General features: G+C 35.3%; 1 protein-coding gene across 7 annotated transcripts in view; it reads left to right on the top strand.

Moving 5' to 3' along the window:
• The first annotated feature begins 5,378 nt into the window (after window positions 1–5,378).
• Window positions 5,379–25,555, top strand: part of LOC142031642 (sodium channel protein type 2 subunit alpha) — a 55,685-nt gene continuing 35,508 nt past the window's right edge. For 3 of the 7 annotated variants that reach the window (XM_075029314.1, XM_075029313.1, XM_075029311.1), the window contains exons 1-10: window positions 5,385–5,651; window positions 8,830–8,948; window positions 11,496–11,585; window positions 13,321–13,449; window positions 14,130–14,221; window positions 15,120–15,392; window positions 18,803–18,866; window positions 19,436–19,577; window positions 20,400–20,606; window positions 22,153–22,443. In XM_075029314.1, coding sequence (XP_074885415.1) covers window positions 5,385–5,651; window positions 8,830–8,948; window positions 11,496–11,585; window positions 13,321–13,449; window positions 14,130–14,221; window positions 15,120–15,392; window positions 18,803–18,866; window positions 19,436–19,577; window positions 20,400–20,606; window positions 22,153–22,443 — 1,674 coding nt within the window. Of the gene's footprint in view, window positions 5,652–8,829; window positions 8,949–11,495; window positions 11,586–13,320; window positions 13,450–13,941; window positions 14,034–14,129; window positions 14,222–15,119; window positions 15,393–18,802; window positions 18,867–19,435; window positions 19,578–20,399; window positions 20,607–22,152; window positions 22,444–25,555 lie in introns of all 7 variants that reach the window. The other 4 variants (XM_075029315.1, XM_075029312.1, XM_075029309.1 and 1 more) reach the window with 2 other exon arrangements.

The following is a 25,555-nucleotide window of genomic DNA, read 5'->3' as shown; positions in this document are numbered from 1 at the left end:
TGTCATCATATCTTCCATCAATCTTTTCAATCTAAAATTAAGACAGAAAGAATTCAAATAAATCCCATAATTCCTTACATGTTTTCTCATAAATTATGTTTTTATTGCTGTGATCTGAATTCTTTCTAGGTGGCCCCCATATTTTTTGAAATGTAATAACCAAGTTGGACAAACTGTTCCAACTAGAAGAGTAGAAGATCGTTTCACAAGTTTATAAATCCAAGTACTTGCTTTGTTTTTTTTTCTTCTGCAAGATTGGCATTTTTCACTCATGCTTGGTTTGTGATGCAGTAAGTACTCCAGATCTTTTCCTGCAGACCTATTGGTGAGGTTGTGTTCCTCATCCTGTAATTTTTCAGTTATTTATTCTTGCCTAAATATAAAACATAGGATTGTATGTCTTAAATTGCATCATATTTTGAGACCATTTTGTTATTTGTCAGGACATTTTGAATTCTAATACTGTCCTCCTGTTCACCTGTAGCCCTTGCAGTTCATGTCATCTGCAAAGCTAGCAAATATGTTTTTCAGTCATCTAGATCACCATGATTAATTTAGTAGTATAGTGTTTTAAGTAGCATGGGGGGAAGAGGTGACAGGAATTTCTTTAGATTCAGTGCATAAGATTAAATGTATACTATTTACAAGAAGAAAAAGCTCCCTTTTCCCTCTTCTACCTCTTTAAATGCAAAAAATACTATCTCATTTTAGAGCATAAACTTCAGATTTTTTTTAAGATGAAAATTCTTGGAGTAGTACTAACATTTTGCAAACTATAGCAAATACCACAGTCACCTACACATTGGTCAAAGTTGCTCATCACCACTATAATTTTAGGACAGATTTTATTTAAAATTTAATTAATTGTTTCAGCAAAGAAAGTGGAGATATGCCAATGTAATTTGCTCATATCACAAAGTTGGGAGGCATTGTCACAGAACAAGCAAGCTTGTTTGATGACTGGTGTTACTGGCATGAGATGAAATTCAGAACTATAAATGAAAAGTCATGCACTTAGGGACAATTCTAATATAGTACAGGAACACATAGCTGGAGAGTAAAAGCATCACAGAACGACAGAATGACGGCAAGTTGCCACATGGGTACATTTTAATGTTTCGCTTTAACATTGAACAAAGTTAATTTTTACAGATTTCTGAGGAGAAGCTGGTAATCTGTTTTCCTTCTGATTTTATTAATCAGGATTGTCTGTAGGTGAAGGGCTTCTAGATGGGCAGGAAAAGACTCAGAAGTTTCTCTCAGCTCTGTCCTGACAAAAATCCTTCACCCTAATGTAGAGTTTCTTTACATATGATACTGAACACTTCTTCAACTCTACCCTTTATATGGGCCATGAGCGTTTTGCCAAATGATTAAAAGACAAAGTCCACTTGAAGCGTTCAGATGTGCCACAGTACTGGGAAAGCAGATACCACTGGTGATAAAATTATTCATAAAATGTACCCATGGCTGTAGGTAGGAAGCTAGACAGCAGTGAGAATTTACCTATTACCAGAATTCTTACTCCATGTCTATATTTTAGGTAACTTTGACCAGGTTTGAACAATAGTTTTTAAATGTAGATTATGTTGGATTGGGTTTTGATTTATATTTACTATCTGATTTGATCATTTTCTCTTCCTCTCTCTACTAATTTTATCTATTATATTTACTATAGCTGTGTAGTATCTAATTATTTTGATCTATTTTAAGGATTGTTACTAGCTTCTCCTGATGTACTACTGTGGTCTCCTCTTTAGAAGTATATATATTTCTCTTTTAGACTGCAAAGATCATATTGCATTTCCTGCCTATTCTGTATCTCTAAAACACTTGTTCTTTTCACCTTACAGCCTAGTAAGACTGTAGACCCAAGCATCTAAGGCAATGGGATACAACGTCCCACTGGCTATTTCCTTTTCATCTTAACTTTTCACTGTCCTTCCTAATGCTATGCATGTAGGTTGTATAGCACTGGTGGAAATCAAATTGAGATCTCAGGTAATTTCAGGCCCATACAATAAGAAACAAATAATCAGACACTTTAACTTAATATACCATTAACAGCAGAATAAAGCTCCTTTTCCATATTGTGTGAATTAGCCCAGCTTTTCCGGTACTTGGTTTACTGTAACTTTAATAAGCAGCTGCATAAACACATACGGACATATCCACACATATAAATAAACAAAATGCTTTTGTAGTTAGGAGCTCCTTTACTCCTTTTGTGAATCCGTGCTGTCTCATAATCCTCTTATTTTGAGACTGCAGAGCAGCTCCGAGTAAGCCACAGTCCTAATTAGAGCCAGCCAGAAGTTTTCATCCAAAGCTTTTTAACAAAAAAAAATTGGTTACATGGAATTGTTTGCAAAATTTCTATTGATTTCATTGAATCATTTGTGAAATTAGAAAACCCTATCAAATAAAAGAGTTTTCTAAAAAAGCTTTTAGTGTGATTTTAAAATATTGCATAATGTTTAAATGATTCAAAAGCAAATCAATACTTCTCATGTGGTTAAATTATATTTCTCAATCAAGACATTTTTTCTTAGTTGCTGAAAATTTTGAAACCACTATTTTGATCCAGTCAATCTGTTTGTTCTCTCACAATTACCAAAGAACCAAATTATCAGTATTTGTCCCTCTCTTAATTGTCTTTTTTTCAAAGCCACAGTGGTGTTTCTTCAGCTGCTGTCGTCTTTCTTTCTCCAACCTTTCTCACTTTAGAGTCACCCTTTGTTTTTTATTACCTTCCACAGCTCCTTTAGTCCTCTTCACAGCTGAAGGAAAGGACATGGCAGAGGGACAAGTAAATGACTGCCTGATGGTCTGAATCTATAGCTACAGGAATTGCTTGGAAGGTTTGAAAGAGATTTGGGTATGTGTGAGAGGAGGAGGGAAGGGCAGAAGGTTGATGGTAGGAAAAGACAGGCTAAAAAAGTTTTATTAGTGCAGTGTGAGAAAAAGTATGAAAATCAGTAAGCATAGAGAATACAAAGAAAGCAGGAGGGTGAAAAGAAGTAGGATGGCATTTAGGTGGAGTGGTGTCCAAAGGTGATGTCTTATTGATTTGCCACATTGGAGGGGCTTGCAGTGCTCCTGATCATCTAGTCTTGCTCCCTGCTACAGTGGGTGATTTCTGTACAAGAATTCACCACTGCAGTGAACACTCAAAACTGCCATCCTTCCCTCTCATTGCTGGCTTTCACCAATTTAGAAAGAATACACATCAAATATATTGTATAAATTTATTTTAGAAAACTGATACAAGCTATAGTTTAAAATAATCCAAACTGCCGATAATTCAGTCTCAGCAACTGCTTTGGTTGTACACTGCTTGTGCAACCTCCATTTTTCTATTTCTCTTACTTTGCTATCCCTCCTACTTTCTTTCTGTGTCACCTTCACAGTTTTAACAGCTATGGTCTCATCAGCAGTAGCTGCTATATATTCAAAAGAATTTTTGAGAATCCTGAGACCTGGCTGGTTATATAAAATCATGTATTTTAGTCACAGACTCTCAGTTTAAGCAAGTGTTCGAGCATGCAAAAATGCTTTACCATTTCTGATGAGAATTTATGGATGTGTATCAGTACCATCTAGTGGCAATAAGAGTTATAGCACTCAGTAGGCTTGCACAGGAAATGCCAGATTTTACTTCAATAACCAGGATCCTTCAGCAGGAAGTTAGGTGTGGTCTGTAGAAGGAGAATTTAAAAAAAAAAAAAAAAGAGAGAGAGAAAAAGAAAAAGGAAAAGACATGATGGAATTTTAGCTGCAGTCTTCCTTGGTGCCATTCCAAACCCACATAAGTGCAAGATTCTTCACTGGTAATGAATTTTTAATTTTTTCCTGCGGTATTAAAACAGGATTATGCCCCCCCCCCCCCCCCCCCATAATTAACAATAAAATCTAACAGGATTCTGCTGCAGGACTACTTTAATTTTCCTAATTAACCCTTTTGCTGCTACTAGTCAGTGCAGCTTCCAGCAGCAGTTTGCTACAGACCGTCCATGACAGAATGCACTAGGTTCATTTGCCTGCAATGGAAGAGCACGCTCATAGGGAGACCTGCAGGAGTTGGGATGTGTGTGGATGTCTGTGTAGGTGTAAATGGCTATGTGCATATGGTTGAAAAGGAGGAGAAAGCATCGTGTTGCAGTTTATTTAGCAGGCTTCAAAAATATGAATTTGTTGCAGCTGTGCTGGAGTATGTGTATTTAGCGAGACAGTAAAATAGAATCATGCTGATTGTATTCTAACTATTGTATTGTTTTAATTTGATTGGTATATTGTCTTACTCAGAAGTTGTTACTTTTTTATTGCATTTGCTATATTTTTAATGTGCTTACTCAGGAGAAGGACTCTTGAGAAAAATTCTTGAAGGCTATGGCAGAGATCCCATTTATGGTTTCAGATCAAATTATTTGCATTGGGAATATTTTCCACTTGTTCTTTTTAACTGAACTGTCTGGAGACATTAAGAAGAGATGGTTCTGGTCTTGTTAGTGAAAATTGTGGGAAAAAAACCCCAAACCCAACGAATTGATATGGTATCAGACGTAAAAGATCTAAGCGCAGTATGTAATGATTAAAGATCATTTTTCTTTAATTCAGCATTTCTTCCAGTGCACAGTGTGTTGCCAGGCAGGGGATCTGAATACAGGTGCTTATGCCTGAATCTTGTTTCCTGAGCTGGCAGCTCTGCAAAGGCAGCATATTTGTACCCAAAGAGAAGGAGCATCTCACATTGCTTTCAAATGATCCTTCTGGCCTTACATGGCAGTAGTGGATTCTAGGAGTCATTTCTGGTCCTTATAGCTAGAGGGAGGGTTGGTCCAAGGTGCAGCTTTCAGGATAATAAGGAGGTGAATTGTCTGGAGTCTCACTCCTCAGCACCAAACAAGAAACACTTCAGAACTGTTGATTCCTCACACTGAATGTGGTGGAAAATATCTCCTACTTTATTCACTGGAATGGATAGCATTACCCTTGATAAAGGCAAGAAGATGTTATTGTATTGTATGTGACATTTTTTAATACAGTCTATAGAATTGGCAATCTATTGTCACAAGCACTAAGTTAATTTTAAATTAAATGTTTTAAGAATTGATACCTTCAAGACAACTCTAAGAGGCCAGCTGCAAAGGAAAATAGTTTGTCTTGAAATAAAAACAAATGAAAAAATCCCTTTCACAGCAGCCTCCTCTGGATGATAATTACCGAATTTAACAAGATTTCCCACAGAATATTCTATGAAGGTATATTCCTTTACATTGTTTGTAGCTATATGTGTTGCTGTAAATTTTTTCTGTGTTTTTTATATTTTTAGCACTTTTTTATGAGAGAGGCTAAACAGTAATTAAGAGGTGCAGGATGAAAAGATGGCACAATCAGTGCTGGTACCACCAGGACCTGACAGCTTCCGCTATTTCACAAGAGAATCACTTGCAGCTATTGAGCAGCGTGTCAATGAAGAAAAAGCTAAAAAATCCAAACAAGAACGCAAAGATGATGATGATGAAGATGGCCCAAAGCCAAATAGCGACTTGGAGGCAGGAAAGACACTGCCGTTTATTTACGGTGACATACCTCCAGGAATGGTGTCCGAGCCCTTGGAAGACCTGGACCCATATTATATCAATAAAAAAGTGAGTGTGTTGTATATTTCTATTGGACTTCAAGAAGATTAAAATACAAGGACCCCTCTCACAGACATAGTATTTCCAGTATTTTGGACCCAGTCTTTACGTATAATACATTCCCCCAGCAGCTGATTTAATTGGCAGAAATCTCAATTGTAAGAACAGAAGTTAGTAATGAAAGTTTGTGGGACCTCATCTGTTGGTAGAGATGCATTTAGATTTATTTTAATATACCTGGCATTTTACTAAAATTTGTAACTTTCAGTGTTTTACACACAGGAGAATTGAAGAAGTAGCACAAGAGTTATCTTTAGAATTATTATTTTATTAATTGCTGTATTATAGATGTGAAAGAAACAGATCTTCACTATGAAACCCACCCCAAAAGGAGCTAGACACCTTCTCACTAGCTTTCTTTACTGTCATGTGGAAAGCCTAGGATGCATTCTCTTGTTGCTGGGAAGGATAGGAAAGTATGTAAAGGTAATTTCTCAGGATATGCTGAAGATCATCCTCTTCCATTTTGTACTCTACAGAGGCATCATATATCTGACTTATATAGATAGTCTGGGTGAAAATTTTTTCATATCCAGATTTATATTGTTCTATGATTGTTATCAAAGAGAGGTGTTTAAAAGAGGGACATAAATAAAGAGGAGGTAGGAATTCCTCCTGGACTGTTGACAGAATGTTAGGCAATTTAAAAAATATTTTATAGATATGTTAATTTCTTAAAAAATAAAACCATATATTTCCTTTTTGCTTAAAGTAACAACAACTGTTGTGGCCAAGCACAGAAGTGCTGAACTTTAGACTTTTAACCAGATGGCTTTGGGTTTCCTCCAGAATTCCAGTCCTACAGGTTTTGGCATCATATGTATTGCACCATCATTATTCTACCAGTAAAGAAGAAATTACCAATATTTTTTTTTTCTGTTTTCATAATTTTTTTCTTGTACTTTCCTTTCCTTCCTGCGGAAATTAGCTAGTGAATAAAACCAAGTGAATTTAAAAAAAAAAAAAAAACAACAAAAAAACCCCAACAAATATGAAAGAAAAAACTTACTTCAAAGAAAAAGGAAAAAAAACCCCAAGAATTGTTAGGGCTCAAACCTGAACTGAGTTAAAAAAAAACAAATTCAGATATTTACTGCAGGAATTAGGGGTATGCCTCATCACTAATATATTGAAACAATAACAATATAGGCATACCGTAATAAACTAAACAGATGGAGCAGCTTTACAAAAATCAGCTGTACCTTAAATTTTCATTGCAGAATTTCTAAAACTCAATTCATGCTATGGAGAATTGTGAGTTAAATTTGAAAACAATGTTTTCAATGGAGAATTGTGAGTTAAATTTGAAAACAATGTTTCAATTAAATATAGTGTTCTGCTCACTTTACTCAAGTGATTTACCCTGTTGAAATCTGGAAGTAAGGCAAATGGAATTTGCGTCAAAGTGCTGATCCCTTTTCTTCCTTCTTTCCCTGTTCTGCAGTAGTAAAAATCTAAATTGAGTGCTGGAAATCCTAAAGTTAGCACATTTATTATCATGCTTTGGAAACGAGAAAAGTAATTCTGCAATTAAGTGTGGACATGAAGTAAAATCCTGCTGAATTGCTTGTTCCTGACTGAGAAATGCATAGCAGTTGCCTTGATCTTTTCCAAAAGCATAGTGGTTTCTAGTAGGAGGTGTAAGACTCCAAACTATACGTGCATTGCAATCATAATTTCTCCTATTATTTTTCTTGGTGTTCTTTGCATATCTTTGAACATCCTTGTTTAGGTCAGGCTCCATTTTGATTTTTTAATATGTCTTGATGAGTCAGCATCTCACAAATGATGTTTCATCAGAGGTTTTGTCAGAGTAAAGGGAACAGAAAACAGATGAAAAACTCTGATTTGAGGGCATATTTTCTTGAACTCCAGGAAGAATAGTAACAGAGTTGAAAAGCAAGGGTAGCAAAAAGTACAGTCCTTTCTCCTCTACAATAAAGGACCAAAGTATGGCTTGAGAATCAATGGGCATCTGGGAACTCAAATAAGTTTGGTTTGGAAGCACTGAAATTTATTATTTCAGGCAGAGGGAAACACTGTGTTTTCAGGATTTCAGCTGCTGTATTTAGTGCACCTGCTCAGAAAGTAGAGCATAATCTTTACAAATGCTGCCCTCTGATTCCAGCTGAGGCAGATCATGGCTACTGGCTGTCCTCCAGGTTTGCATGGCTTATGTTCCCTTTGGGCTTTTTAGGGCTGCCACAATGCTAGCTAGATCCTTCAATGAGCATGAACTTTCACCCATGTGTAGAAAGAAGAGATGATAGAAATAGATAGGAACTTCCCCAAATGCATGGAAATATAAATAATTTAAAAACTGACTGCATGTTAAATAAAGACTTTATTCTTCTTTATTTCCCAGGTTTTAAGAAAACTATTACATTTATAAATGCTTTTTTAAAAATGTTGGTAGTACGCATGACATTGCTGAAACTGTGGAGAGGCAGTGAAAATACATGGATTATTGAAGTCTGTATTAGGTAAAAGTAAAGCATGACATAAGAAAAATAGAATTGCAGGTATGAAACTCTCACAAGAAATAGTTGAAAAGAGAAGCAATATGTTACTCTTAGACTACAGCAAAAACTTCAGTACATTAGTGTCATGTTGAAAAACTGATTATTGAACACTCAATTTCCTTATTTTCATGAAGATCACTCTTGAAATTTAGATCACTTTGTAGTACTGTTGTCTTAGTACTTTGATGTGATAATTAATGCTGGTTATTTGATTCAGGGAATGTTGAAGTTTTAATGTCTCTCTTTTTTTAAAGTTAACGTACTTCAGTGTATATATTATAAGGTACAAAAAGTATACTAATTTTTCAAATATTATGTACATTTGTACCTTATGTACCTGTCTTTGCTTTCTAACTAGCAATATCAGGATTAGTTATGATTTCTAAATAAACTTATTCAAATGTTTTCTTGCAATTATAGTTGTTTGGCTGGAATCTACTATATGTGAACTGGACAAGGGGATTGAGATTCTGGGGGAGGTGTAAATGGAAGAAGAGTTTGACCAAATATGATTAATGATGAAATTAAAATGATTCTGGGTTTGAACTTGTTTGTAACTTGTTATCTTTTAAATGCTATTTTTCATTCTGTGTTTCTTTTTCCAGACCTTTATAGTATTGAATAAAGGGAAGGCAATATTCCGATTCAGTGCCACCTCTGCCCTGTACATGTTAACTCCTTTCAATCCTCTTAGAAAAATAGCTATTAAGATTTTGGTACATTCATATCCTTTTCAAGTGGTTAGTCTAAAACTCTAGTGATTGAGATGTTACTTAGTATTTAAATCATTCCCTGGCACATGTCCCAGGATCAATATGATCTATAGTGCTTTGTCCCTCTTCTCTCTACTATTTCTGTCTTCAGTTCTTTTTTGTATTCCCTTTTTACATTTGTGTTCATTACTGGATCTTAATATAGTAATATCAGAAGCCAGACAACCAGTCGTCATCCATTACAATTTCTTCCTGTGTCTTTTTTCTTCCTCCACCTATTTTTTCCCTTCCCTCTTATTTTTCCTATAAGCATCACATCTTTTTTTCATCTCCCCCCCTCCCCCCCCATTTTTCGTAAACTGCAGATATATTGCTCAAAATACTTCCAGTTCTTCACTGACACTTTGTGTTTAAAATCAAATCTTTGATCCCAGGTTTGTGCTTGCATGAATATTTAGTGAAAATATGGTTTCATTATTCCTTTTCATTTTCTGATTCAGATAACAATTGCAGAAGGATAGGTTGATAAAACAGCTTAGGTTTCTTGTTTTATTGTACATTCTTGGTCCTATATGTATCTTACTTGTCTATTTTATTTCTTGATCATTATTGCATTATGCACTCGTAATCCTGTAGATGTTTTAATTTCAGCCTTCAAGTAGGTCGTGAGTTTTCCACATTGCAGGTAGAGGTTTGCAAAGCCAAATGATCATAATGACTTAAGTATTATTTTGTCTTTTTCAGTGTTTTGATAGCTGACTATAGTAGGTATCCCACTGGTCTGATCCCAAATGCTGATATGACCAATGAGGGCATTAACTTCAGCAAGTCTGCTTACTTAAGGAACAAATGCGAATATTTGCACACCTACATTTTACAAGAGCCTAACATAAGCACATTGAAAGTTTTGTGTGTAGCAATCACACATAGGGATCATGGTGAATAAATCTTGAAAGGATTTTTTTCAATCTTGGTATAATGGAAGTCTGATAATGACAATGGTTGTTATTTGTTGGATGTTGTTATCAATGGCTAGCCTACAAATGACTTCAGAATCAATCACGACACTACATAGCCTGTTTTGCATTTGCTTGCTACAGGTGTCACTGCAAATAATCATTTGTCAATTATATGACACTCCTTAGCATGTTATAGAACATTATTCAATTACATGGAATAATGGAAGATCATGGGACTGAGATGGTGGTGAAGAGCTAGAGTCACCAAAGTCAGAATGTTAAAAAACATTGTTTAAAATTATGGGAAGGTATATTCTAGTTATTTCTCCACTGATGAAAGAATAGTGAGGATTTGCAACTCTTAGAGGACATGTCATTAAAAAAGATTTTGAAAGCCTGTGTAAAATACAGGCTTGTGAAACACTCTTATATTATTTTTTATGTTTTTTAAAATACCTTCCTTTCTCTTCTGCTCCGTTCATATATGAATTACATAGTGAGAAGCTAGATTCTGAGTAAAGGATTTGAAATTTATTTACTGAGCAGAAAACCCAAAGAATTGTTGAATGTAGTGCCACAGTCATTTGATAGTTGAGAAAGCAGAGGTATTTACTGTCGCTTGAAGTTTTTTTATTAATGTAGACATGCAAATAAAACTTCATGAGGGGAACCTCACAGTGCTTCCCACCCCATTATACTCAGATTTCTATTTAGGAGCATCGTGTGAACCTGCATTTTAGTTAACAGAAGCTAAAGCGCTTCTCAAAGTCGATCTTTGTCTTCTTTCTAGTTTTAGATGATGGTGCCATCATGTGGACATTTTGTGCATCATCTGTGTGGTTTTCATTTTGGTGTTTGTATTTTCATTTCTAAGAAGAAAGTAATGAGTCCTGAGAGTGAAAGGTTGTAGATCCAGAGCAGTTCTGTTAAAATAAATGAAATTATTTACGACTTGGACCTGTTCTGGAATTCTTTTAGATTTCTTTTTTTGAGAATATCATGTGCCTTCCCCTCCACCAACATTTATCTTACAAAAGCCATACGTAAAGCAAACAGTAATTAAATACTTTTCTCCCTAAAATTTCCCTATGCTCTCTCCTACTATGTGATAACTAGCTTTCAGTATATGTATTATAATGATAAGCAAAAATTTTGGTACATGCCAAATTCTATGGTGAAAGAGAAGAAAATTGGAGAAAACTTATTTTTCACTGTTTTGTATGCATGAAGTAGATCAGATTTGTCTAGATCATCCAAAACAAATGCTTTTTGTGTTATTCCAATAAATTAGAAGCTAGTACTTCAAACTTTCACATTTTTATGTGAAAAGAAAAAATCATCTAAGGCCTTCTTAAAATTAGGGGTTGAGGGGTTTTTTTATATCTTTCAGATTTTCTAAATTTTAGTATGTGATTGTTCTCTTTTAGCTATAAAGCAGTGCCTGTGGAAGCTTTAACATATTCAGGGCTTTTCCCTGAGTGTTAACAGAGCCGTGGAGGGATAAATAGCTTCTAATAGTGGAAATCTGCCAAAGCAGCGTGTTATTTGATACTCTTTTTATGAGATTTTCTGGCTTACATTCCTTAACTCTTAACCTACGTTATTCAGCATGCTTATAATGTGCACTATTTTGACCAACTGTGTATTTATGACCATGAGTAACCCTCCAGACTGGACAAAGAATGTAGAGTAAGTTAAATGGATTTTCTTTGAATAATATTCAGTAATCTGAAATAAACTGCTGTAAATTATTTTATATTAGGATGGCATGGACTGCCAGCAGCTACCTTATTGGCATATCCTTTCAAGAGGTATTCTGATGCTTGCTTCTTCTGTGTAATATTAAATACATATATTTTACCAAGTTGTTCAATATCCATCCTCCGTTTGCAGTACTAGATGGGGAATGTAAGAAGAGAAGTTAGTCTTATGATCATGCAAAAAAGTGGATTATAAATATTTTCCACTGCATTCAATGTTACATCTGTGCAAGAATGCAGGGAAATACACTATTCTGTCTCTGTTGCAATAACCGTTACAGATAAAGGGATCATCTGATGGATGGCTGTGTTCACCATAGCACAGCTTTCCTTTACCAAAGACAATCTAACAATGGAAAGCTTGTATGAAAAACAAGCTATTAAAAAAGTGTTTAAGTGGTTGGCTAACCTTACCATAGGAAGAGAAAAGGTCTGATATGATGTCAAGTGCTTGGTGCTGATATACAATTGGTGCATATTTTGTGATAGTTCCAAGGCTGTAGGCTACAGCATGAAACACTGCTCTTCATGGTGCTTCATTTTTGCAATAGCATTTTATGCTTCTGCTTCTTCTTCATTCCTAACTGCTTTGGATGATATGTACCTGTTTAATCTTCAGTAATCAAAAGCGAAATCGTAGAGCTATTAAAGTCAGTAGAGTCATTCTCATTTTGAATTCAGTATGAACATATATGTATTCAGGATGTCTAGCATATAGTAAATATTTATGAGTAAAGATAGCTAGTTTGAATATTTATTCATGTCATTACATTGTGCCATTTAGATATACAACAGAAGTCCTTCTCATCTGTTGAGTAAAGTTGTGCAGGAAATAAATTTTTTAGTAATTGAACTGAAAAAATTCACATTGGAAAATTAGTTTCAGTTTGGCTCAAGACTGAAAATCAGTTCAAGCCTTTTCAGCAGTTTAATTTGAATTCTTTTCCATTAAAGATATAAATGAAACTAAATTTCAGGATGACATCATTTGGAGATAGAAAATTGAAATGACTCAGAATGCCAGAATTAAATATTTTTACTTTTTACATTTCAATCTCATTTTTTAGTCAAAATGAGTAGCTGAATTTTGTTGGCATTTGTAAATACTTTTGGTTGTTCTTGCACAGGATTTTGCATCTGAAAGTATTTGTTTCATTCCAGTACCATGCCTGTCTTGCTGAAGGTGCAGTACTGGATACACCTACTCTGTAACAAAGTCAATGGGGAACTGATGATGGTTGGCACATTGCCAGCTCATGGTACTAAGCAACATTTCAGCATAAAAATAACACTGAAGAAAGAAGTTTTTAGTTTGGAAGCAACTTCTGAAATCCTAACATAATCCATCTGTGTGTTTTGTTATAACATGGATTCAAACTGAACATAAACGTGCACCAATGAAGTAACCAGCAATTTTGCAAGTGTCTCATTAGTATAGAACATAGAATTTGAACTTAAGCTATGGGTTGTCATTTAGTCTTTTAATCATAATTTGATTCCTCCTTCCTTATGGTATAAATTCTGCAGATGTTTAAAGTTGGTTGTAACTTCCATTAAATTCTTATGCCACTTAAAGAGAAGAAATGAGAATAAAGCAACTAGAGAACATAATGTGTAAAGATAATGTGTGTTTCTGTAAACTCTGTCTTGCATATTTTCCTCAGATACACATTCACTGGAATTTATACCTTTGAATCACTTATTAAAATTCTTGCAAGGGGCTTCTGTTTAGAAGATTTTACATTTCTTCGAGACCCATGGAATTGGCTAGATTTCACTGTCATTACATTTGCGTAAGTCTTCTACTTTTTTTTTTTAATAAAAAAATCTTTCTGATAGCATGAAATTAGTGACTAAAAATTGCCTCATATTTTGTCAGCCAGAACATTTGGAGCCTGGACTTCCTGCAGTTTCAATATGTTTCTTCTACCTCTTTTACACATTTTAGTATTTCTAACTAAGCATGTGCTGCAGAGGCCAGCATGGTGTGCCAGCCCTTTATGATTGTGAATGCCATCAGCCTGAACTGTTCATATCCTATCTCCTTTCTGCATACCAGAATTAAAGGAATCCTTTTGACTTCCTGCTATAAGCTGACCAAATTAGGTTTCAAACGTCAAGCCACTGTGGTTTATTTTGATGAAAATTTAATTTTATGGTCAGAAGCATATGTATAGTATAACACAGGCAAAATACAGTGAACGGTGAAGAGGTCTTGATCAAAGACCCAAGCAAATAGGATAAAATCTGCCTCAATTCTGAGTAACTGTGATTTAATCCTACAGGTATGTAACAGAATTTGTAAACCTAGGCAATGTTTCAGCTCTTCGAACTTTCAGAGTATTGAGAGCTTTGAAAACTATTTCTGTAATCCCAGGTAAGAAGTAGTTGGTGTAAGGTGTTAGGCCCCTCGTATCTCCAACTGTTATTTGTGTGCTGTCATTGTGTTTGTGTGTGAACTCCCCTATTACAGATATGTGACAGAGTTTGTGGACCTGGGCAATGTCTCAGCGTTGAGAACATTCAGAGTTCTCCGAGCTTTGAAAACAATATCAGTCATTCCAGGTGAGAGCTAGGTTAAACACTGAGGCTGACTTTTGTTCTACAAAGGCTGTACTCACATTTTTAAAGCATAAGCCTTGTTTGCTACACATTGTTAACAAAATAAAAAAGCAGGAGTCAAGACATGCAGTTTTATTTAAATTGATTCTTGCTTCTCCTATATTAGTTGTATTTTCTTTTCAAAAAAATCAGCCTTTGAGTTTAACAAATTCTTGCATGAGATATTTGCAGTAAACAGCCTATGTGATTTGCATCTTATGACATCAAGCTTTCCTTTACATGTTTTAAATATAAGTTAATGTTAAGCTTTCATACTGATGCAAATTTTATCATTTATTGCAGGCACTTGATATAGCAACTTAATTAAGTCATGTATAAAAAATTAAACTCTAAAGGATAGCATGGGCCATGCATGGGGTATTGTTTTAAAGATGTCTTTCTTCTCCAAACCATCACCTGTCTTATATTGTAAGAAGATTATTATGATATAATTCAAGTATGCACTTATAATGTCTTTATAATGGGTCTACTAACGCAGAATACTTTTTAAAAGGTTCATATAAGAAAGGTTTGGGCAAGAAGCATCAGCAAAAGCAAACAATGCTTTTATATGTAGGGTTGAGATATAGCATGAATAATAAAATCACTTGTTTTGGCATAAACAATGTGTTTGGTATTATCTACTTTTTATTTCTGTAGACTATAGAATAAGCATAAACTTACAGCTTTTCATTCATCTTCACAAGTAATAAGGCTTTTCATGAAAATTATTGTATCAAATATTAGACTCATTTAGTTGTCATTTTGCATGAAATCTTTATTTTGTCAGGAAAAATCACATGATTTTTTTGTGTGTTTAGTATCTGTTTAATATCATAATAAAAATCTTTTCTCTTTGCAGGCTTGAAGACTATCGTGGGAGCCCTAATTCAGTCGGTGAAGAAGCTCTCGGATGTTATGATCCTGACTGTGTTTTGTCTGAGTGTATTTGCGCTAATAGGACTGCAGCTGTTCATGGGCAACTTGAGGAATAAATGCCTGCAGTGGCCTCCAGACAATTCTACTTTTGAAACAACTGTTATTTCCTACTTTAATAGCTCTATAGGTGAAAATGGTACATTTATTAATACAACAATGACAACATTTAACTGGGATGAATACATCGAAGACAGAAGTAAGAGTTACTTATATCATCTACTGCATTGATTTTCTGGAATATTTTTGAGCAGATACAAAATCATCAGTATCTTTCCATTGCACTTAAAATGGTGTAATCTGGCCAAGAGATATAAAAGCGCTCAATTTGTGTAGTAAATAAAAGAACAGTCATAATGTAGTTTAACATACTCACAATTTTGTACTGGGTACCATAATATCTTTTTACCTTTTACTTTTTACTTATGACTTTTAGAGTAAATCCACATTGCAGCACAAAGCAGAAATTTCTGTGCTAGCCCCAAGCCTCCTGAAATAGTGTGACAGTCCTAATATGGGATCTGAAATCATATAGCTACATTAGTGCAAGATATTGCCCAATATCATAAATCCACATTTGAACATCAGTTAGTTCAGGAATACTGCCACAGCACGTAAATGCAGCTGTGTTGTTTCTTCTGGAACTTGGTGAATGTCTCTGCACAGCACTCCCTTGCACAGCACAGACATGCCTACTGGTGATTTATCCCATGCTTCTTATTCTAGCAAAATAAGAACTAGATTCCATTTTATGTATCTTAATTTGTTGCTTATCTGTGGAAGATCAAGAAATTAGCATTTTGGTCTCCTTTTTACCTCATAATACAGTATTTTCACTGGTTTAGGTAGTTAACATCACTACTGTGTTAACAAAAATTGTTTTAAAATTCAGATAGAACAACTCTGAACATATCTGTAGTAGATTGCTATTCTGTCTTTCATAATGGTAAATAGCTTCAGTCTCTCCTATTTATCTATTTAGTCCCTCCTATTTATTTTAGTGTATTTAGGGTTTTAATTTTGTAATTAAATAATCTTAGGGTTTTTTATAAAGTCTGTATAAATGTTTTAACTGATGCCTGTATCACTGAAAGTTAGGAAACCTCAGTTTAGCAGCTAAATGCTTTGGGATCTAAGTCTCATTTCCTTATAATCTTTTAATGTACTTAGCATTTCAGTATGCTTGTAGTATCATAGAAATGTCATCTTGAAGAAGATTTTGGATGATAACCTATTCTTAAAAACATCTGAAGAACAGATTCCATTCCATTCCCCTTTAGCTGCTTCTGGTACTACATAAAAAATAGAAAGTTTTTTCTAAATATCTAACCTAAATTTTCCTAATCTCAGACTGAATATATTACTACTTCTCCTGTGGATTTAGAAGTAAGATAATCATAGACTACTTTATATTAGTCTTTATGATATTTTAAAACTGTTATCTTCTTTATTTCTTACCTTTTCTAAACCAAGCAATCCTATTTTCTCTTTTGCATTTTCTATACCTATTTTCACATTTTTTTGCTTTTTTTGATTCTTTCCAATTAGTCTGGGAGTTTGGTTTTTCTTTTTTGTTTGGGAGTTTTTTGGTTATGGTTTTTGTTTGGTTTTTTTTTTTTAATGAGATGCTCAAATCTGGTACTTACTCCTCTAATAAAGTTACAAATTTGAAGTAATTACCTCATGTGCCATATATGCAACATTCCTATTACATCTCAAAATTACATCATTTTTATATCAGCACTGTATTGTTGATTCACAGTCAACTTGCAGTTCGTGACAGTCACTGCATCTTTTTGTACAGCAGTGGCTGTGGCCAGATCCTGTCTATTTTGCATTTACGTATGTGATTTTGCCTTGTCAACTGTAGCATTTTCCACTTGTCTGTATTGAAATAAATCCAATTGCTTTTGGACCAGCTTGTCAGTTTGTAAAGGTCATTCTAAATTTCAATCATCTTCTCTCCTAGCTTGATGTCTTCAGAATACTTGATGCATTTTTTCTATTATTTCATGTCTTGAGTTGGTAATGAAACTTGCTATGAAAACCATGTATAGCACAGAACCCTGGAGGATCTTCAGAAAGATGCCCTTATGCATTGACATTGGGCCACTGGCGACTGCTCTCCGAGAATCTTTTTTCTAGTATTTTGTGATGATTCCAGCCAGAACATATCTCCTTTATTTGCTTACGAAAGCGTCATGTAGGACTTGTACCCATGACTGCTATCCTGTTATTAAGTTGCCAGGAGACAGGAAGAGTTTTATATATGGCATGGTTTTTATAAACTCATATTGACTATTTTTATTACTTTATCATTATCATCTTTGTATTGAAAAATTTATTATTTAAATGTTTTCCAAAATAGTGGGCTGAGAGTTGAGCTGACTGGATGGTTTAACTGGATACTCTGCTTACCAAGTTTGAAAATTCAGCTTGGAGCCTATCTGCATCTTTAAACTTTTAAAATTTTTAAGTAGGGCTTAAATCTCTCACAGGGCATGACTATGTGAGCACCGGAATGTCTGAAAATCCACTGTTTTCTTATCTGATATCTGAGAATAGATTGCAGATGAATAAATTACGCACATAATCCCACTCTCTAAAATAAGCAGATTTTATGCTGCCTCTATCGTATACTGGTGGTGACAGAGTAGAAGCAGTCAATAGGAACTGGTTGCAATTCCCTGCTTGTCTCTTTAGCATTAGCCCTCAGTTAGTTCATGCCAGCTAAGCTAGTCCATGCCAGGTGGCAGTGAATCTCAAGGAACCATCTGCTTCCTGGGAACAGCCAGAACACACCTAATTTTGGCAACTTTAGCTTAATATGCCACCTGACCCAAAAATCTCCACTAGAGATTCCCATTTTACCACAAGAATCCCAAACTAGGAATTGATGGCAAATTGGTTTTCCCTTTCTGCCTCAAAGGAAAAGAATGTGCTGGGAGCTTTTAAGACTTCCATGTCTTTAAATTATATTGTACCTCATTTTAATAGTTAGCCTATTAACAAAATACCTACAGATACTTCAAGTACATTCCTCTGCTACAGAACTTTGTGTAGTAATTTTTTGTAATGTACAATAAAAGCTTGGTTTCTCCCTCAGCTGCTCAAGTCAAGATCCAGTTAGCAATTTCTTGTGCGTGTTGTGCTGTGTTTTCATGCTGCAAAAATTTCAGTACTTTTTCAAATAGTATTTGTATAAAACAGTATGTAATTAATAATTATAAATTAATAACACTGAATGTTATATATCAAAATGCATGAACAAAGGCAGGGAATCGCCCTCATCCTTTGTCTTGTTTTCCATGTATTTGTTCACTCATTTGCTGACATACCATTTGGGTAGGTTACTGAGAATTAGCTGTGCAACTACCTTTCTATTTTCTAAAGAAAGGCCAACTTCAAGACTCTATAGAAAGTAATTTTCCTGTCAAAACCATATTTTCCATGTTTTTTTCATTCCTAATCATTATATATTGCAGTTAAACTGTTTGTTAGTTCTGCTCATTTCTTTAAAGTGTAAAAGTCTATATTATTGCTCAATTTCCATTAGGTATAAATGATGTCTTTCTCATCACCCTTTCAATTTATTTTTTTTAAAAACAGATCATTTCTACTTCTTGGAAGGACAAAATGATGCTCTGCTGTGTGGCAATAGCTCAGATGCAGGGTAAGAAAATGGTCATCATTTTTCATTATGCATCAAGAAAAAATAATTAGCAACTTAGAAAAGCTCAGGTGGTCAACTTTAGTATCAGCTGTACCATAGAGTTGCAAATTACCAATGTTTTGCAGTTGAAGCTATACCTGAATATAACCATATATGTGATTTGAGTTTACACGGGCACTTCGTCAGCATCTTAGGCTAATTTTGTAAAGGTAACCACATGAATGCTATGTGCATAAATGTTGCTGCCAGCTTGCTGACAACTGTTTATCATCAGCCATGCTAGTTGACACTCTTCTCTTGTCCTGGTGGAGATGTGTTGATATGACAAATTGTGGGGAAGGGTAGATTACTTTTAGTTATATTAATAAAGCATTGAAATATCATTAGGAAATGGAGTTAAAAATTGAAAAGCCAATAAGATATATATTTTTATCTTAGGTATGTAGAATAAAATTTTACTTGTTCATAATTTCATTAGCAACTGGTACTCCTGAACAATTTTGTGATTTACTATAGCATATCGTAATTTAGAGTAGTTGCTAAAAATAGCATTTCCTCTTCTTTTGTAGTCAATGTCCAGAAGGATATATATGTGTGAAAGCTGGTAGAAACCCCAACTATGGCTACACAAGTTTTGATACATTCAGTTGGGCATTCTTGTCACTGTTTCGATTGATGACTCAGGACTTTTGGGAGAATCTTTACCAGCTGGTGAGGACTTATTAAAATAAACAGCACCATCACCAATACCATTACTACATAGTACTTGCATAGTTCTTTTCATTCACGTGTCCCTAAGGCCTTTGGGACAGAAATCATCTTTTATTTCATATATGTAATCTGTCTAAAACAATAGGGCCCTTGTTCATGGTTTAGGTTCCCATGTACTACTCAAATACATAATAAGAAATAGCCGCTCTTTTATGAAGGTGGTTAAGCATTATTGTTTCTTTTCACAAATGAGTAAATGAACTTAAGTTGTTAAAGCTTCTTATCCAAACATGCTGTAAGTAGATGCTAGTTAAATTGATTTGCAGTCTAGTACAAACATGCTGTCTTTGAAAAGGTTACATCTTGTCCCTGAACTACACGTATCCTTAACCTGAAGGACAGTGGTGTTGTACAGCATGATGTTTTGTATACTGTACTGTCTTTGTGGCATTGTAGTTTGGGACTGATGAGACAAGAAGGTAAGATTCTGGTTAGTGGCCCCACTACTGTTAGATTTAAAGGCTATAATATAGACATATAGTAGGGGCAGCAACTGCTACTACAGATTCTAATTGATAGAAGTTCTGAAGTATTCAAGCTACAGAATCTTATGTACCTTTACCATAGTAGACACAAAGCTTGGATTTTTTCACATGTAGCCAGGATATAATACTATTTGTATATGGAAAAAGTAACTAAATAATCTTGTGCTAAATCAAAGCAATCTTATAATGTATTTCTAGATTATAACACAGATGCTACCATATTACACAACAGTATTTAAAAGTCTGCTAAAAATGTGTATTATCTCTTTTTCTCCAGACACTGCGTGCTGCCGGAAAAACATACATGATATTTTTTGTTTTGGTCATTTTCCTGGGTTCTTTCTACCTGATTAACTTGATCCTGGCTGTGGTTGCCATGGCCTATGAAGAACAGAATCAAGCAACCATGGAAGAAGCAGAGCAGAAAGAAGCAGAATTTCAGCAAATGCTGGAACAACTGAAAAAGCAACAGGAAGAAGCTCAGGTATCCCTGTAAAGTAAAATTCCTTCTTCCATTCATGATTGTGGTCAGATGCTTTATGTCCACATATGAGAATACTTTTACTCCCCTACTCCTAACAATGTATTACCTTCAGTCTTAGAAATTTCTTTTTTTTGCAAACATCTTTAATGTTTTCCATTGCTCTGTTTCTGCTGGCTGAGTGAACCAGCACTAATAATTTGTGACAAAAATTATAACCAATAAGCTAAGATACTGGATTTTCAAATTGGAGATGGAAATTAACTTTTATACTGAGCACTTGAACAAGTTGCCCAGAGTGCTTGTGGAATCATCATCCTTGGACATAATCAAAAGCCGTCTGGACATGGTCCTGGGCAACCTGCTTTAGGTGACTGTCCTGGTTTCAGCTGGCATAGAGTTAACTGTCTTCCTAGTAGCTGGTACATGCACCAGCAGCACCGCCCTGGCTCGGTGGTTAAACCACGACAGTGACCCTGTCTGTGCTGGGGAGTTGGACATGATGACCCCCAGAGGCTCCTTTCCAACCTCAACCTTTCTGTGATTCTGTGAAATGGAGATGGAGACATAAGGAAAAAAAAAACCAGGAAATCTGCTTATTTAAGTAACATAAGCAAAACCATTGTAGGTGCTGTGGGAAAAATAGTTTAATATTTTGCTCTAGCAACATTTGGCTTTTTCTACTCCTTCCCCAGCTCTCACAGCAGAAAGCCATAGTGTTCCAGTTTTCTTTAAAACTGGAAAAAGTGAAGAAACTGGACAAAATGCTTCTGTGGTACAGACATCATGATTACATACTGCTTTGAAATTCATTTTCATTTTTTGAAGACTCTGAAATCTTTAACAGGATAATTGATAATGTCTGCTTGGCATGTGGCCACATAGAGCAGAAGTTGAACTATGTCGTCCATGTAAGCACATGACTAAAGTCAGCAATAGGGGTCTTTTTTTTTTGTTTGGTTAGTAGGTATCTGCTGGGTTTTTTACCACAACTTGTAAATAAATGTTAATCAAATGCTCCACAAATGTTTGAAACTTCAAACAGCAACAGGTCTCTAATAGCCTGCAGTTTAACTCAAATCTCTGATTATGATTTGCAAAACTGGGATAAACAATGTTACACCAGATCTTTAATAGACTAGAGAGTATTCAAAATCCAGCAAAATGGTGTAAGGAAGTGTTGCTTCCTCTTAACAGTGATTTTTCCTATTGTTTGAGCCTTGATTCCTTACTTTTACATAGTATTTCAGGTGAAAAATTCATTGCAACATATTGCTCCAATCTAAACCAGATGCTCGTTAACTTGGTTCTCTGACAGCACAGTTCTCCCTTGGGCTGCTCTAACTCCTGGTTTACGGAGCAGTGGCAAATTATGGTTCCTGTAGTATTTCACAAATTATACTTCTTATGATATGCTGGGTTCAGTGAAGTGGGATCATTGCTTTTATTTCGGAATCATTATTTTTTTAAGAATGGCAATAAATTTAAAATAGCGAGTGGTGTGTGTTTGTATAAATGTTGTAAATTGCATATGTGCTTGTATGTATAGGCGGCAGCAGCAGCTGCAGCAGCTGACTCAAGAGATTATAGTGGAGTAGGTGGAATAGGAGGATTCTCCGAAAGTTCTTCTGAGGCATCAAAACTGAGCTCAAAAAGTGCTAAAGAGAGGAGGAATAGAAGAAAGAAAAAAAAGCAAAAAGAACAATCTGAAGGCGAGGAGAAGGATGGGGAAGAATTTCACAAATCTGAATCAGAGGACAGCATCAAAAGGAAAGGTTTCCGATTTTCCATTGAGGGGAATAGACTGACGTATGAAAAAAGATTCTCTTCCCCACACCAGGTACCATAGTATTATTACCTCTTAAACACTTCTGTTGTCTACTCATCATATGAACAAAACCCTGTAAAGTAGTTTGGTCAATTTTTGCAAAAGATACCACAGATTCTTTAATATCTTAAATCAAAGTATCACCAGGTTAATACTTGCAGCCAAAGATGAAACTGCAAGAATTTGAGAGATTTTTGTTTTATTCTGAATTTATGTGTGAAAAATCAAAATAATGTGTATTACTTAAAAATGAGTTGTATTTCAAGTTTCTTAATGAAAATGGACCTATCTCCCTATCAAGATGGATATATTCAGCATGATCAGTGGCTTCAAAATTTGGTGCACACATACAAAGGAATTTCATGTTTTAAATGAGAAAGGTACTAAATCTGGGATGCAAAAAAACCAGTAGAAAATGCATAAATGCTCATGTGAAATTTGACAAATTAATTGATGTGAGACCATTGATTGTGTTATCTTAAAGAAGGTGGAAATATGTGTGGCAATGTGTCCTTGCATGTGTTCTCTTACATTGAAACACCAGTGACTCAGAGTGCCATCTGCATCTCCCATCCAGACATTTATTTCATTTGATAGTTTTGTTATCTCTTCTACAGTTTTCAGAGCTCCTCTTCATTTGCCCAGCTCCAACTCTCCCCTCAGCACTTCCAGTCCAGATGTCACATCCATTCTGCCCTTTTTCTGCCCCTTTGTGTGCCTCAATATGCTTCTTCCTTTTATCCCCACCTTCCTGATTCTCCCTGGTCTTTATGACTTGCTTTCTCCCTCTTTTTAGTCACTATTACTAAACTCATTCCTTCCTTTTTAATCCTCTTCTATTACTGTCTCTGGAAAGCCTGTTTCATCCCTAAATAGATCATGAACATTCATATTCTCTTCATGTATCACTTTCTCCAGCTCCCATTCTCAAAGAAGCTCAGACCTCTTCATCCAGTATTTTCTTATTAAGGATTGTCCTCCTTAGATCAGACTGTGGTGGGAATATAGTGTTTCTAGCTTCCTATTTCTGCCAAGTTAACTCCTCCTTCCACATACCTCCTAACGTACTTCCTTTTTTAGTAGTACTTCATCCACACACACACCCCGCACCGCCCCAGTCCACCACTGGTTTATGTTGTTAACTGTCTAACTAATCTCTGTAAGACTTCATTGCTGAATTTAGTTAGTTCATGGTTCGTTCTGTTCCTTATTTCCAAATTTTCCTTATATCCAAATTTTCACACCTATATCCATTGACTTCATGTTGAAGACCCATCTGATCCCTTAGCTGCATATTCTTGCTTGTGTCTTCATTCAAACTGCACCCTTATTCAACTGCAGCTCCTTTCATCCATCTTGTAAGCAATGAAGCATGCCTCATACAACTTGCTCCTCTTACCTTTCCATCTCCAAGTTCATTTACAGCTGTTTACTATGACAGTTTAGCAATCCTCTCCCCTCTGGTTTTCCAGCCCTAGTTCCTTTTCACTCTGGGTTCTAGCCACTAAACAGAACTTCTACTCACCAGTTTTTAATAACCTTTTCCTAGATGAAACTCAAGTTTTTATCTCATCTTTGACATTTTCCTTGACATTTCACTTGCCTTCAATGTAACTGACCATTACGTTTTTCCTGAAAACTTGTTCTTCCTAACATTCATGATTTCATCTTCTCTCAATTCTCTTGGTTTAGTTGTGCTTTAGAAGATCCTTTTACTGCTTTGGCAGTTTTCTAAGGGATTTCCACAAGGCCTTTTGCAACCTCTCTTCTCTCTCTCTTTTTCTTTTTTTAAACTCTACTCTGGACCTACAACTGTGAATCATTTTTAACTTAGACCTCTTTCTATGTCCCAATTACTGCTGTAATCATCAAGAATGTTGTTGCAAAGAGCACTAACCTATCTCATTGCTTTTACCTAATCTGCTAGTAAATATATCTACCTAAAGATATTTCTTAAATATCATAAAACATACTGTGCCTAAAGTTCCTCCCAACCCACCTTGTGTAATTACAGTAAACAAGTCAAGTCGCAGCTTTGACTGACCCATGCCAGCATCCATAACCTCCTGTTAAATTTTCAAACTAGTTTCTTTGAGCTCTTTCCGGTATGCTGCCCCTCATGCTTGGAAGAAGCTCCCATGAGTTTCCACAGAACACTTCATTGCTTTCCTCAAATCCCGGTTTAAAACTCTCTTTTACCATGCTGCCTACAGAAAGCTTGACAGGGAAGTGACTTCAGGTGAGCTAAGACCACTGTTTATCATACCCATCAATTTTACCTCCTTGTATTCCCTATCTTTTTGTATCCATCTGTTGTGTTACACTTAGATGATAAGTTCTTTGCAGAGTGCCTTTTTGTTCTGCATTTTGCAGTACTTAGAACAATGGGGCTCAGGTCCATAAAGATAAGTTGCAGAAGAGAAACAAAGATACCTCTTTGTTATATATCATCTCTGCTGTTCATAGAGGTCTTGGGTAAAATCAGGTGCTAATGCTAATCAATCAAGTCAAGAGAATCACTGATAGGAATTAAAGTTAAGAACATGTATAATTATTTGCAAGATTAGAGCACTTTTTTGACTCTGATCCTGAAAAGATCCTCCCATAGCAGAACATTTACTCACATGAGTAAACTGATGAAGATTAGTGAGACTGTTCATACAAAAATACAGGCATATCTTTGCATACTCAGGATAGCTAAGACTTTCAAGAAATAAAAACCTTTTTGTGGCCTACTTGACTAGTATCTGAAAAAATATGTATGTTTTTTAAACTAGGCAGTATTTAGGAGCTACCTGTGTGTGCAGACTGAGTCATGGGAAATTTGCCTAAAATTTTATTTACTCAGCATGTCAGACTAATGCCAACCTGGGCTAAATAGTGTCTGGATGGGCTTACTCAGTTTATGAACCGTTGGTAATAAAACAGGCAGAATGGCAGAGGTAACAATTCTGTCAAGCAATTTCTTTTACTGTAATTAAACCATTTGATTTCATATATCCAAAGTAGTAAAATAACTAGTCTTTGTCTGTCACTTATGTGCTCTTTGTTTACTACCCAAAAGGGAGTGTACTAGGGGGGGCTGTACCAGTTCATTTCTTTGTAGATGACCTTACCCTTTAAG

The sequence above is a fragment of the Buteo buteo genome, chromosome 5, assembly GCF_964188355.1.
Source record: "Buteo buteo chromosome 5, bButBut1.hap1.1, whole genome shotgun sequence".
Lineage (NCBI taxonomy): Eukaryota > Metazoa > Chordata > Aves > Accipitriformes > Accipitridae > Buteo > Buteo buteo.
This window is presented reverse-complemented; position numbering and strand designations above follow the sequence as displayed.